General features: G+C 40.7%; 1 protein-coding gene across 2 annotated transcripts in view; it reads right to left on the bottom strand.

Annotated features, from left to right (window-relative positions):
- FAM189A2 (family with sequence similarity 189 member A2) overlaps positions 1-13813 on the bottom strand; it is a 72078-nt gene that overhangs the window by 15775 nt on the left and 42490 nt on the right. The window contains exons 2-5 of one of the 2 annotated variants that reach the window (XM_008066074.2): positions 9546-9656; positions 2507-2635; positions 616-723; positions 348-481 (exon numbers count right to left, since the gene is read on the bottom strand). In XM_008066074.2, coding sequence (XP_008064265.1) covers positions 348-481; positions 616-723; positions 2507-2635; positions 9546-9656 — 482 coding nt within the window. The remainder of the gene's footprint in view (positions 1-347; positions 482-615; positions 724-2506; positions 2636-9545; positions 9657-13813) is intronic. The other variant, XM_008066079.1, reaches the window with a different exon arrangement.

Genomic DNA, 13813 nt, shown 5'->3' with positions numbered 1-13813 from the left:
AGAGTGTTTCCAGGGCAACAGAGAGTCTCAATCATGTCAAATTACAGCCATTATCTGTTTGGGTGTCAGTTTTCCCTAGAAAGCTAATTGAAATTGAAAACATGTATCTTTAGGTCAAAGTTTGACTTTTCTCTGGACACATCTGGTTTATCAGAGAGAAAGAGAGACACAGACAGAGGGAAAACAGAGTGGGGCAGAGACAGGGAGATTAGAAACCCCCGAAAAACATCACAGTCTGTCTAGATTTCCAAGAAAAGTCAGAGCTCATGCTGTGAGTTGTGGAGACCCCTCAATCTTTAAAACCCAGAGCACCCCACCAGTACTGCAGAGGAGCTTAAGACCGATACCTGCGGTTCATCCGGGGTGTGCATGAGTAAAATGTGGCAAAATAGGATGGAGGAGGCACAGGTGGCACGAAGTCCTCAGGGTCTGGGATACGCCCATGATCTTCCACTTCTTCAGCAGAAATCTGAGATTCATCCTGGTGAGACAGCACCTCGGTCAGTCAACAGCCTTCATTACAAAGGCACGGGAAGAGAGCAACGGATTACACAAAAGCGTCTGAGGGCCGGCCCAGCTGAAACACAGCCATGACGGCACCTTGCACAGACTTACGATGCAGGATCTCCTGGTTGCGAATATCTGGAGGTAGCGGAGGGCGGCGGCCACCAAGCAGACGGTGGTCGTCAGGGCATTCAAGGCACACAGGGCAAAGAGGACTTTCTGGAACAAGGAAACAATGACACCACTAAGTACTTTAATGCAGACGCCCAGAATGCAACGTAAAAGATTTTTTAAATAATAATACTATCCCAATAAGACAATGCTAATGAGAAAATGTATGTAAAGGATTTAGGAGGTAAATGGCTCATGGAAAGTGCTAAACAAATGCTGGCTACTATTAGGGCCCTCACGCAATAATGTGTACTTCTTAATTTCATAAACTTATCCTAGAATCCCTCTGTCCCAGAAAGACCTGGTATGACAGTATTTCTTTGTGCAAGCTCCAGAATACTCTCTGGAAACAATCCTTCCAGAAGAGCAACGAGGTTCTCTTCTGGAGCTGGTATCCCCAGGGACTGTGATTCCCAGTCTCACCGTTCCCACAGCCTCCCACCAGGACAGCATGCTTCTTAATTTGTGGCCACCAGTTCTATTTCAGGAGGAGTTGGCTGTGCCATCCCAAGTACCCAACTAGGACAATGCAGAGGCCAGCCAGCCAGCCTGAGCATAAATAGGACTTCTCTCCACTAAAACACACATCTCAAAATAGCAGCAAAGGCCATCCCACAGGTTTCTGTTGCTACAGTCCCGGCTCCTTAGCAGGGCTTTCCCCAAGCTAAGTCCTGGCTCAGAAAGTTTGGGGGTGACTCAGCTACCAAAAACGCAGAAGCCAGAGAAAGCAGGCCACTTGTTCATCCCACATAACCTAGAGCCGGTAGTTTCAAATGGTTCTCTTTGCCTAGAGATTCCCCCTCCCCACCAAAAATAAACCCAAAACAAAGATCTAAAGAAGCCAGCCAAGGTGGACTGTGCAAAAGACATACCTCAAGATTCACCAGTTGATCTTGTCACTCACTAGGCCAGTATTCCCTCAGTCACGGCACAATTTTTTTTGAATCAGAGTCTCACTCTGTCGCCCAAGTTAGAGTGCCAGTGGCACGATCACACCTCAGCACAGCCTCAACCTCTGGTTATATCCGTCCACATCACCCTCTGGAGTAGCTGGGACTATGGAGGTATGCCACTACATTCAGCTAATTTTTTGATGTTTTATAGAGATGAGGTCTCGCTATGTTGCCTAGTCTGGTCTCAAACTCCTAGGCTCAAATAATCCTCCCACGTCGGCCTCCCAAAGTGCTGGGATTACAGGCATGAGCCACCATGCCTGGCCTATGGTACCCTTTTTATCCAATTCCCTGATAAAGGCTGAGTTTGTATTTCTCTTCAACTGAGATTATTTGTTTGTTTTTAAAAATCTTTTTGCTTATTAGAGTTGTTGCTTATTAAACAAGAGACAAGGTGCTTGAATGTCTCCTATACTTTCTGGCCAATCTCGCTTCTTAGTCTACATGTCCCAGACACAGACCTCAATAGTCCATATGACTCACTTAAGCCAACAAATTGAGCATTAGAACAATGACAAATGAGTGTGGGATATAAAGGTTTTTGCTAAAAGCTACATTTGCATTTGTGTGTGTGTGTGTGTGTGTGTGTGTGTGTATGCATAGACATGTATATAGTTGGGCTTCTTTCCATTTTCTACTATCTTACAGTTCTCAAACACAGAGAAAGTGGACCATACATAATTTAACACACATAATAATCTGTGGTTCTTTCTGCACTCAGTTCCATCTCTGGGTCACGATGAGGGGTCACTCGTATGTGCTTTCAGCAGCTTAATTGTTTGAGGGCAGTAACAGAATAGGAATATTTCAAGTAACTGCCTTCTTTGGGGGCATGATGGTGTACTTATTGGTAGGGGTTGGGAATCTATCCGAGGTACCTTAAGTAGGAGGTGAACAGCACTACAAGGCTGAACCGGAAAGAGTTTCAAGGCATTTTCTTTGTCTGTGCATTTGGCTGGTTGAAATTCTTCACAACAGAAGCAAATCTTGCCTTCACCTAAGTCCACCTTAAGCGGGGGGGAAAGGTAGAACAATCATGTAATTATTAAGGAAAAAAACCTCCCTGGCTACATCTCAGAGCACCAACCAAACAGAATGAGATACAGCAAGGACTCCAGGTCAGGTAAGGCATCTATCAGTCAGAATGGGATAGGATATGCCATGGCTTACCAACAGAGGTTATGTCTTATATATGCTACCTGTCAGGTAAGCAGTGGACTCTGGGCACCGTCCTCCCTCAGGGACCCAGATTGATGGAACACCCACCAGCTCCATGGCATGGCACGGTCACCACGTCGGAGAGATGGAGAGCACATGGCAGGTAAATTGCACACTGGCACTTATGGTAGGGTTACCAGATAAAACACCGGATGCTTAATTAAATTTGAATTCAGATAAACAATGTTTTAGTATAAGTATGCCCCAAACAGCACACAAAGCATGTTTATACTAAGAAATTATTCACTATCTATCTGAAATTCAAATTTAACTGGACATCCTGTAATTTTACTTATTAAACCTGGCAACCTTGGTTAAATTCCTCTTGCAAATGATACTTATCACTTTAGTTCACGACTTCATTGCCAAAGCAAATCATATGGCTTCATCTAATTCCAAGAAGGTGGGGAAGCCCATTCTACCACATGTCTGTAAGAAGCACATGGTATATTCGGTGAACAGCAACCCTAGACCATTAGGTGCAAAGAGACCTCTTTGTTCACATCTTCAGTGTAGTCATGGATTCTTGTTGTTTTATTTGAAGTGATAATATCACTGAAGAGTAACTGCACAAATTTTAAGTGAGATGCTTTCCAAACTTTTGGTCACTTTTCCAAATTTTCCTTGAGTCAGGTTGTGAAAATAGTCAACACCTGATTTCGACTAATAACACACAGTTTGAGAGCAGAGTGTCATTCTTACTCATTCTGCTGCTTGAGCTATTGAAGTTGGCTCCTTCTGTTTTGCCTAAAAGGAAAGGCTATACCTCTTTCATTGATGATTACATTAATGAGGTACCTCTGACTTCACTTGCTGCAAAACTGTTCGGGGATCTTTAAGAATGACTAACATCCCCAGTGCTTTATCTCCTAATTGGGGGTGGGGGGGAGGGAAGCCTTTTTTCTTATTGAATTAATGTTTTTAACCTCTAGTCATCATAAAACTTCTCACAGTGTTTTTTCCAATTAGGAAAAAATTTGGTTCCTTACCATACAAGTTGACTAAAAAGCTAAGAAAAAAAATTCCACTACTGAACAACAAAAAACTTTTCTTGTTGTTTGGTTATAATTTCTTTTTCTTTTGAGGTAAAATTTACACCCAAAAAAATTTACATACATAAATCTTATGTATGCCATTTGAGAAATTTTGAGTAACACATATACTGGTATAATTCAAACCCTCAGTGACATATAAAATATCATTGTCACTGCAGAAAATTTCCTCATGCCCCTGCTCCATCAATCCCTGCCCCCCACCCCCAGAGGCAGCCACTGCTCTGATGTTTTCCCCACAGAGATTAGTTTTGCCTCTTCTAAATCCCATAAATTCTGTAACTTTTAAAAATTCTTTGTCCTGAAACCACATTGAAAGGAATGAGTTACAGTTACATCAGATTTTGATGCAAATTTTTTCTCCAGTATAAGGAATTACAACTAGAGTTACCTCCGTGGGCTCCCTGATCTCTGTCAATCCATCCCCACCTGGTTCTATCCTTTTCTAGTTTGTTTATAGAGACTGTTCACTCAGCAATGCCCCCACACCTTGTTCCATAACCCCACAGGCAAAAGCATGAGACTGTCACTTTTAGAGTCTTTCTTCCATTGCCTCACATTTTTTTTTTTTTTTTTTTTGAGTTGGAGTCTCACTCCATCGCCCAGACTGGAGTGCAGTGGCCACTCCCGGCCACCACAGCCTCCACTTGCTGGGCTCTGGCGATCCTTCCGCCTCAGTCTTCCCAGTAGCCGGAATTACAGGCATGCGCTACCACGCCCGGCTAATTTTTTTGATTTATTGTAGAGATGAGGTCTCTCCTGCCCAGGCGGGTCTCAAACCTGCGGGTTCAGGTAATCCACTCACCTCAGCCTCCCAAAGGCGCTGGATTACAGGCTGAGCCACCGAGCCCGGTGCCTCACATTTTTTTAAGATGCCTTCTGCCACTAATATCTAGATTTCTGCCTTCTGAAGGAAAACTCCTATGGCCATTCAGATGGACTTTGTCTAGGCAGGGACCTGGCAAGTGGGAACTTTTCTCTCCTCTCCTTGGCGTTCTCTTTGCGCCTCTTACATAACAAATAATAGCACTTACACCAGGCTAAATTCAGCAGGTAAATAGCACTCCTTTAATACTGCTCCTTTCTCCTTTAAATCTCCAGCTGAGAACTTCCTGTTTTAATACTAGTAAGATTCTTTAGTAGTAACAAATAAGCAGCTCTTGGAGATGAAGGACCATCCTCCGTTTTGCTGGTGTCCATGAGTCCCGCTCCTTCCCTACAGCAGGGGTCCTCAACCTTTTGGGCAGTTTCATGGAAGATAATTTTTCCATGGACTGAGGGGAGGGGGGCATGTGCAGTCAAACCAAACTGTTCATGCTAATCTGAATTTGCAGCCGCTCCTCAGTGCTAGCATCACCGCCTCAGCTCCACCTCAGATCACCAAGCATTAGATTCTCATAAGGAGCGTGCAACTTAGATCCCTCGTATGTGTAGTTCACAGCAAGGTTTGCGCTCCTATGAGAATCTAAAGCCACTGATCTGACAGGAGGCGGAGTTCATGCATTAATGCGAGTCTGCGGAGCAGCTGTAAATACAGATGAAGCTTCACTTGCTGACTCCAGCCACTCACCTCCTGTTGTGTAGCCTCAGGGTTGGGGACCCCTGCCCTACAGGAAGCAAATTCACTTTTTTCAACATGATGCAGTGCAATTTTCATTTCTTGTACTTGGTACAAGCCTCAAGATCTTACCTGAGTACTCTATCTCCCTCAGATAACACTAGGTCTCATTTTACAAAGTACTCCCTTCCCACACAAGTGCATTCTTGAGTTAAGGCTTTCAGTTAAGCAAGAAACCAGGCCTATGTGGGGCCTATGTTGCATTATTTACGTAACATAGATGTCCCAGTATACGGAAACATCAGCTATCTGGAACCTTTGGGGTGAACCAGTCTGGATGGCAACATTTTTCAGATGGGTGAAAGTTAATCCCTTCAGACGAGCCTATTTGAAAGTTTAATCATTATACAAATGATCATGAATATCAATTACTACTCTGCCCACTGAATACAAGGAAGACCTGCAGTTCTGTACAAAATGATTCCAGGGAACTGCACATTGTGTTCCTGTTCCCCTGTTCCTGATCCTCGACAATCTAATACCTTCACCTCTGTCCTTAAGCCCATCTCTGCCTAATATTTCTACAAACTCATTCTCAGTTCTCTTCAATCTCAACTTACCCAGAAACAAACCTGGAGAAGTCTCCCTAACCCTAAATGATAAGCATCCACACTTCAACCTTGACAATACTGCCTGGAGCTGTCCGATCCTTGTCTTCCTCCGTCACCCTCCAACATCAGGGTTCTCAACACCAGCTGCATGTGAAAATTTTCTGGAGCCCTTTTAAAAATGACAGTGCCATCTTTGGCAATCAGGGAATTACAAATTAAAATAACACCACTTTGCTCCATCAGACATGCAAAAAATTAAAGAAACAGAAACACTTTTCTGGTGGAAATGTGGAGTCACTAGTAGAAATATGAGTTTACGTGCATTAATAAAGGGACTGACTATCCATGTTAAGTTAAAAAATGCTTACTTTCCCAACCTCTTTGAAAACCTGTTTAACACCACATGACCCAGCCATTTCAGGTACTCAGTAGAAAGGAAAAGTGCCCCCCACTCCCAAACCTATACAATAATGTTCACAGCAGCTTTGTTCATAATAACCCCAAACCAGAAGCAACCCAAATGTCCATCAACAGAAGACTGGATCAAACAAATTGTGTTATTTTTATTCAATGAAATACTGCTCTGAAAAAAAGAAAAGAAGCAAACAATTTTTGCAATATAAAAATATGGATGAATCTCAAAAACATTACACTGAGCAATGTATCAGACACAAAAAGGTTCGCACACTATGACTCTAGCTATCTGAAGTTCAAGAACTAGCAAAACTAACCTATGGTGAAAGAAACAGGAACAGTGGTTGCCTATCAGAGACCAGAGACTGCCTGAAAAGAAATACCAAAGAACTTTCTAGGGTGATAGAAACGTTCTAGATCTTGTGTAGGGTATAATACGGGTGTATACATTGATGAAGATGAGTGTATACGCTGGTCAAAACTCAGTGAACTACACACTTAAGACATGTGCCTTTCACTGTAACTTTTACCTCAACTTCTCAAAAATAGACTCTTAAGATGGCTGAATATGTAGTAATATATGAGTCACACAGAAGAAAAGATACACTGCTGAGAACAGTCCCTTTCCCTGGGAACTCCCCGTACACTTAGGACTAAAGCCCTCAGGAGGATATGCAGAATGATATTCATGGCAGAATTGTTTCTATTGGTCAAAACTCAAGTCAAAGCAGATTAAACAAAACAGTGAACGAACTTATTAGAAGAAAACAAGAGTGTTAGATCTGTTTCTACTATATCTCTAAGAGATGCATCTTTAAGTGAGAAAAGATGCGGGGAAGGATATAATATATATCCCATTCTTAAAAAAATAAATTATTAATAACCCCACCTCATACCTATTTGTGTAAGATTATATGAGCATTAAAACTTTATGAAATAAAATTCCTTCCTTGTTTTTATGGAATTGAAGTAGGCAGAGAGGAAAATGGGAGAAAGCCCTCCCTCCCCCAAATAGATCTAATTTGCAAATAGCTTCCCCAATGAAATACATCAATTATAATATGACCCTGCTGATTATAACATGATCCCACTACGTGTGTCTTTGTGCATAATAAGATACATAGAACATGGCCAAATGGTTAACTGTGCTATTCCGGAATAGTGGGAATGAAAATAATTTGTAAGTGCTATCATACACTTTCAAGGTTTGCCGAACTTTTTACAATTATATCATCAGAAATAATCACAGAGTTGGTTGGTGGAAAAAATTTTAATTAAGAATATATTCAATGCAAACCATATATATAGTATGCAGAATATATATAAAGAATTTCTACAACTCAATCAATAACAAAAACATAACCTGATTATAAATGCACAAGGAAAGGAACTTAAATAGACATTGCTCCAAAGAAGACACGCAAACAGCCAACAAGCATATGAAAAGATGGTCAACAAGATGGTCAGCATCGCTAATCATAAGAGAGATGTAAACCAAAACCATAATGAGATAAACCTTCAACCCTTTAGGATGGCTACTATCAAAAAGCAGACATGGCCGGGCTTGGTGGCTCAGCCTGTAATCCCAGCGCTTTGGGAGGCCGAGGTGAGTGGACTGCCTGAGCCTGTGGGTTTGAGACCTGACTGGGCAGCTTGGCGAGACCTCATCTCTACAATAAATCAAAAAAAATTAGCCAGGCATGGTAGCGCGTGCCTGTAGTTCCAGTTACTTGGAAGGCTGAGGAGGAAAGATCGCCGGAGCCCAGGAGGTCAAGGCTGCGGTGGCCAGGAGTGTGCCACTGCACTCTAGTCTGGCGACAGAGTAAGACTCTGACTCAAAAAAAAAAGCAGACACTAACAAGTGTTGGTGAAGAATTTGCTGGTAGAATTCTTCAAAGAATTCTTCAAAGTGGTACAGTCACTATGGAAAACACATTCCTCAAAAAATTATAAATAGAATTACCATATCATCAAGCAATCCCATGTCTAGGTATATATCCAAAAGAATTAAAATCAGGCTCTCCAAGAAGCATTACACACCCATGTTCACTACAGTATTATTCACAATAGCCAAGAAGTGGAACCAACCTAAATATCCATCAACAGATGAATGGATAATCAAAACGTGTCACATATACAATGGAATATCATTCAGTCTTAAAAAGGAAGGGAATTCTAACACATGCTACAACAAGGATGAACCTTGAGAACATTATAGTAAGTGAAATAAGCCAGTCACAAAAAGACAATTATTGCATGATTCCACTTGTATGAGGTGCCTAGCGTAGCCAAAGTCAGAAAAGTGAAAGTGGAATGGTAGTTGACAGGGATTGGGAGATACGGAACCATTGTTTAACATGTGCAGAGTTTCAGTTTTGCAAAATGTAAAGAGTTCTTGAATTGGTTGTACAACAATGTGACTATACTTAACACTACTAAACTACATACTTAAAAATGGTTCAAGTGGTAAATCTCGCATATATTTTACCATAATTAAATATTTTTTTTAAAAAGTTCAGAGATAATACAGGTTCACAACCTCTTATTCACAATTCTGAAATCCAGAAAGCTCTGAAAATCCAAAGTTGTGATTATAGCCTGGTGTCCCAGACTCCACTGGCATGCTACATAATAAATGGTATATGCACAATACGTGTCTCCTAAAATTAGAAAAACTCCAAATGCTGACACACACCTGGCCTCCTAAGCTTTCAAATAAAGGATTTCTGACCTGTATTCTGATAAAATCCACTTTTTCTCTTTAGATAAAGGCAGAAGTAGACTGATTGTGGACACCTGATCCGTCCATTAACTAACTAATGGTGCATTATACTACTGTGGTATTCAGGTTATGCTGGCTAGTTCCTGCTTTGAAAAAAAGTAATTGACAACCCGGGTGAAATAATTAGCAGGCAGTTCTTTGTTTTGTTTCTCCCACTTCTTTTCACAAACTTAAGATTTCACTTTAGGACTCTTCCCTGATGCTAAATGCTACAAGTCACTCCAAGAACTCCAGACGGCCAGAGCTGGCCCAGATGCACAATGATGTTTTAGGAAAGCTTACCAGATCACACCTGGGTACGCTGGATACAAATTGGGCCCCTTGGCAGCCTAGGATAAATCCAGCTAGATTTAGGAGGACACAAACCACAGAGAGCAGCACAAACAGGTTTACCTGAAATGGCAAGAGAATGAGCAGTTAGCAAAAGATGACAGCTACGTTCGGATAGAGTTTTGTCTGAATAAAAAAAAAAAAAATCATATTCTGTTTCAAGAGAAAACTTTAAAAAAAAGATTAGAGCTGTGTTTTAATGTACAAACTTTTTCACATTTTGGAATTGTTAAAATTGTGCCAAGAAACACCATAGACTCTTAAGTCTTCCTGACAGCCTTATTTGTTTTCCTCTTTACAAGTAGCTCTTACTCTTCTATTTTTTTATCCATACGTAACTCTAAGCCCTGGGCATTTCCTCCTTGAGTAATTCTTTTTTTATTTTTTTTATTTTTGTGGGATCAAGAGTAGTAAACAAATGGAGAACTCTGGAATAGAACTGGAACCCATGGAAATCAAGGAGAACAGAGCCATTACTATTCAGAAATCACAGTTAAACAAATGAAAGTATCGAGGGGTCTTTTTTTCAGTTCAGAACTGCTTAGATATAAAGAGTAAGTATACAAATATCTTCCATATACTTTTCCCTACAGTTAAATATTATTCCAAATAATTAAAAATGGACAGTAGTCAACCAAGAAGCCGGTATTTTCTTAGTGCAAATTAGAGACTACACAAGCTTTTCAACTTTAGAGCTGTGATTATTATGAAAATCAAACCTTATCACAAATACAAAAGCAAATGTGAGACTAGAGGTGATGATTATCAGTGTTAGAACCAAGCATCAATTCAGGGAGCTGATGTGTCCGAGTTGGCTGGTAAATGAGTACACATGTGAACCTAACAGAGAAACCTTGTTCTTTAACTACTGTTGTTATTCCAAGTCAAGCTGGAAAGCATCTCTCCAAATCTACTTTATGAGTCCATATTGAATACTACATGATGCCACTTTACCTAAGGGGAATTCCTTCTTCTCTACAAGAGTCTGGCTTCTCTCCTTTTGCTGTTAATATGTATGCACCCTGTCATCAAATCTTTGAGAAAATACTAGCAGCAGCTGCTGTTGTTACTGTTTCCCAGGCTGGATTCCTCAGTGTCTATAGGACTTGACTTGAACAGCATGTCGCATATATCCCCTCTTGCATTGTATCATTCACGATTATGCCAACACTTCTTGGAAAAGAAGAAGGCATAATTGGCAAAGGACAGCACGATCTTCCCACACGGTTATATCTGGAACCTTCATACCCAGCAACACAATCATTGTTACTATGAAAAGTCTTCAGCTTCCTTTGAAATTTTTATTTTAAGGCAACATAAGGTTGAAAAGAAAGGTTATGGCCAGGCTCGGTGGCTCAGCCTGTATTCCCAGCACTTTGGGAGGCCAAGGCGAGTGGATTGCCTGAGCCCATGGGTTCGAAATCAGCCCAGGCAACTTGGCAAGACCTCATCTCTACAATAAAAATCAAAAATTAGCCAGGAGTGGTGGTGCGTGCCCGTAGTTCCAGCTACTTGGAAGATTGAGGTGGTAAGGATCGCCAGAGCTCAGCAGGTCGATGCTGGGGTGGCCATGAGCGTGCCACTGCACTCCAGCTTGGGCAACAAAGTGAGATTTCAACTCCAAAAAAAAAAAAAGAAAGAAAGGTTATAATCTTTATGTCTACCAGCACACCAATAAAAATTAGCATCATCAGATGGGTGAAGGTCCCCAAATCTCTTCACTAAGATCTTAAATCCATCTCACCAAAGGACACAGATAAGAAAATCAATAGGCAGGCTACAGACTGGTAGAAAATATTTTCATGCACACACTGAACAAGCAACTGTATCTAGAATATACAAATAACTCCTCAATTCAATAATAAATGGACAAGAAACCAAATCAAAATTATGGAAAAGGACCTAAATAGATATTACACACACACACACACACACACACACACACACACACAAAGAATGGCCAATAAGCACATGAAAAGGTGCTCAACGTTATTAGTCATCATGAATGTAAATTAAAAACTACAAAGAGATACCATGTCACAACTAAAATGGTTAAAATTTAAAAGACTGACAATGCCAAGTGTTGGTGAGGATGAGGAGCACTCAGACTCTTGGACACTGCTTGTGCAAGTATAAAATGGTACAACCACTTTAGAAAACTGTCAATTTTTAAAAAGTTAAACATAAATCTCCCATGCAGAATAATAGCAAATAATTTATGGAGAGAGTCCAACCTCAATTTCTACTCTTTAAGTGTGGGCAACGGAAGGAGATTTCTTTCCAAAGAACACAGTATAGAACAAAGAAAGAGAATAACTTTCTTTTTTGTTGTTTGGGGGTTTATTTTGGGTTTTTTTTTCTTTTCATTTTTTATTTTAAAGATGTGGGGTACAATTCAGGGTTAGGTATACAAATGTTCATTATGCAGGTCCCCTTGTTGATGAGATGTGCCCCCAGCCTCCCCCCGGCAGATTCCTACCGCTGCCAATCCCACCTCCTCCCTCTCCCCCCGGCAGCTTCCCGCTACTGCCCATCCTTTTCTTATAGTTCTATGAAAATTCAAGGTCCACTTATGAGTGAGAACATGTGATACTCAGTTCTTTGTTCCTGTGATAGACCACACAGTATTATAGACTCTAAGTCCATCCAAGTTGCATGAAGGTCATAATTTTGTCCCTCTTTATGGCTGCATAATATTCCATCGTGTATGTGTACCACATTTTTTTATATCCAGTCCTCTTTGATGGGCAGCATGGTTGGTTCCATGTTCTTGCTATTGTAAACAATGCTGCAATAAACATACATGTGCAGGTATTATTTTCATAGAACTTGAGTTCCTCTGGGTATATTCCCAGTAGGGGGATTGCAGGGTCATATGGAAGGTCGATTTTTAGATCTTTTAGAAATTGCCACACTGTTTTCCACAGAGGCTGTACTAGCTTACACTCCTACCAACAGTGTATAAGTATTTCCTTTTCACCACATCCTCTCCAGCACCTGTTGTTTTTTTAGTTATTGATGATGGCCATACTGGCTGGAGTTAGGTGGTATCTCAGTGTGGTTTTAATTTGCATTTCTTTGATAACTAGTGAGGCTGAGCATTTTTTTCTGTATCTGTTGGCTGCTCGTATGTCTTCTTTTGAGAAGTGTCTATTCATATCTTTTGCCCATTTTATAATGGAGTTGTTAGTTTTTTCCTTTTCGGCCCCTTGGAGTTCCTTGTAGATCCTAGATGTTAGGCCTTTGTCACACATAGAGTTGGCAAATATTTTTTCCCAGTCTGTGGGCTGTCTCCCTGCTCTCTTGGTGGTTTCTCTGACTTTGCAGAAGCTTGTCAGTTTGATGAGGTCCCACTTGTCTATCCTCTCTCTTACAGTGTGGGCACTTGGGGTTTTGATCAGGAATCGGTTGCCAGTTCAAATTTCCATTAGGGTGTGTCCTGCATTTTCTAAGGTTCTTATAGTTTGAGGTTTTATGTTTAGGTCTTTGATTCATTTAGAGTTGATTTTTGTGTGTGGTGATAGGTAGGGGTCTTGTTTTTAGCCTTCTGCATGTGGTCAGTTTTTCCAACACCATTTACTGAATAAGTTCTCCTCTCCCCAGTGGTTGCTGTTGGAGGCTTTGTCGAAGATGAGTTGGTTGAGAAATTGAGGTTTTGCTTCTGGAATCTCTATTCTGTTCCATTGGTCTATATGCCTATTCTTATACCAATACCAGGCTGTTTTGATTATTGTAGCTTTATAATAAATTCTAAAGTCTGGGAGTATGATACCTCCAGCTTTGTTTTTTGTTTGTTTGTTTTTGCTGAGGATTGTTTTGGCTATTTGTAGTCATTTATGTTTCCATATGAATTCCTGTACTGTCATTTCCAGGTCTGAGAAGAATGCTGCTGGTAATTTAATTGGTATTGTGTTAAATCTGTAGATTGTCTTGGGTAGGAAGGACATCTTAACAATGTTGATTCTTCCAATCCATGAGCATGGGATATTTTTCCATTTGTCATGTCATCTTTGATTTCTTTGAGCAGTGTTTTCATCATAAAGGTCTTTCACATCTCTGGTGAGGAAGACGCCAGGGTATTTGATTTTTTGTGTGTGGCTATTTTGAATGGAATTGTGTGGTTTGTTTTTTTTTTAAATAATCAATATTTTTTATTATGATATTGTGGGGTACAGTTAAGGGTTAGGTATACAAATATGCTTCGTTCAGGCACCGTTGTT

This window comes from Carlito syrichta, unplaced genomic scaffold, assembly GCF_000164805.1.
Source record: "Carlito syrichta isolate Samal-C Ts95f unplaced genomic scaffold, Tarsius_syrichta-2.0.1 Scaffold104763, whole genome shotgun sequence".
Taxonomy (NCBI): domain Eukaryota; kingdom Metazoa; phylum Chordata; class Mammalia; order Primates; family Tarsiidae; genus Carlito; species Carlito syrichta.
This window is presented reverse-complemented; position numbering and strand designations above follow the sequence as displayed.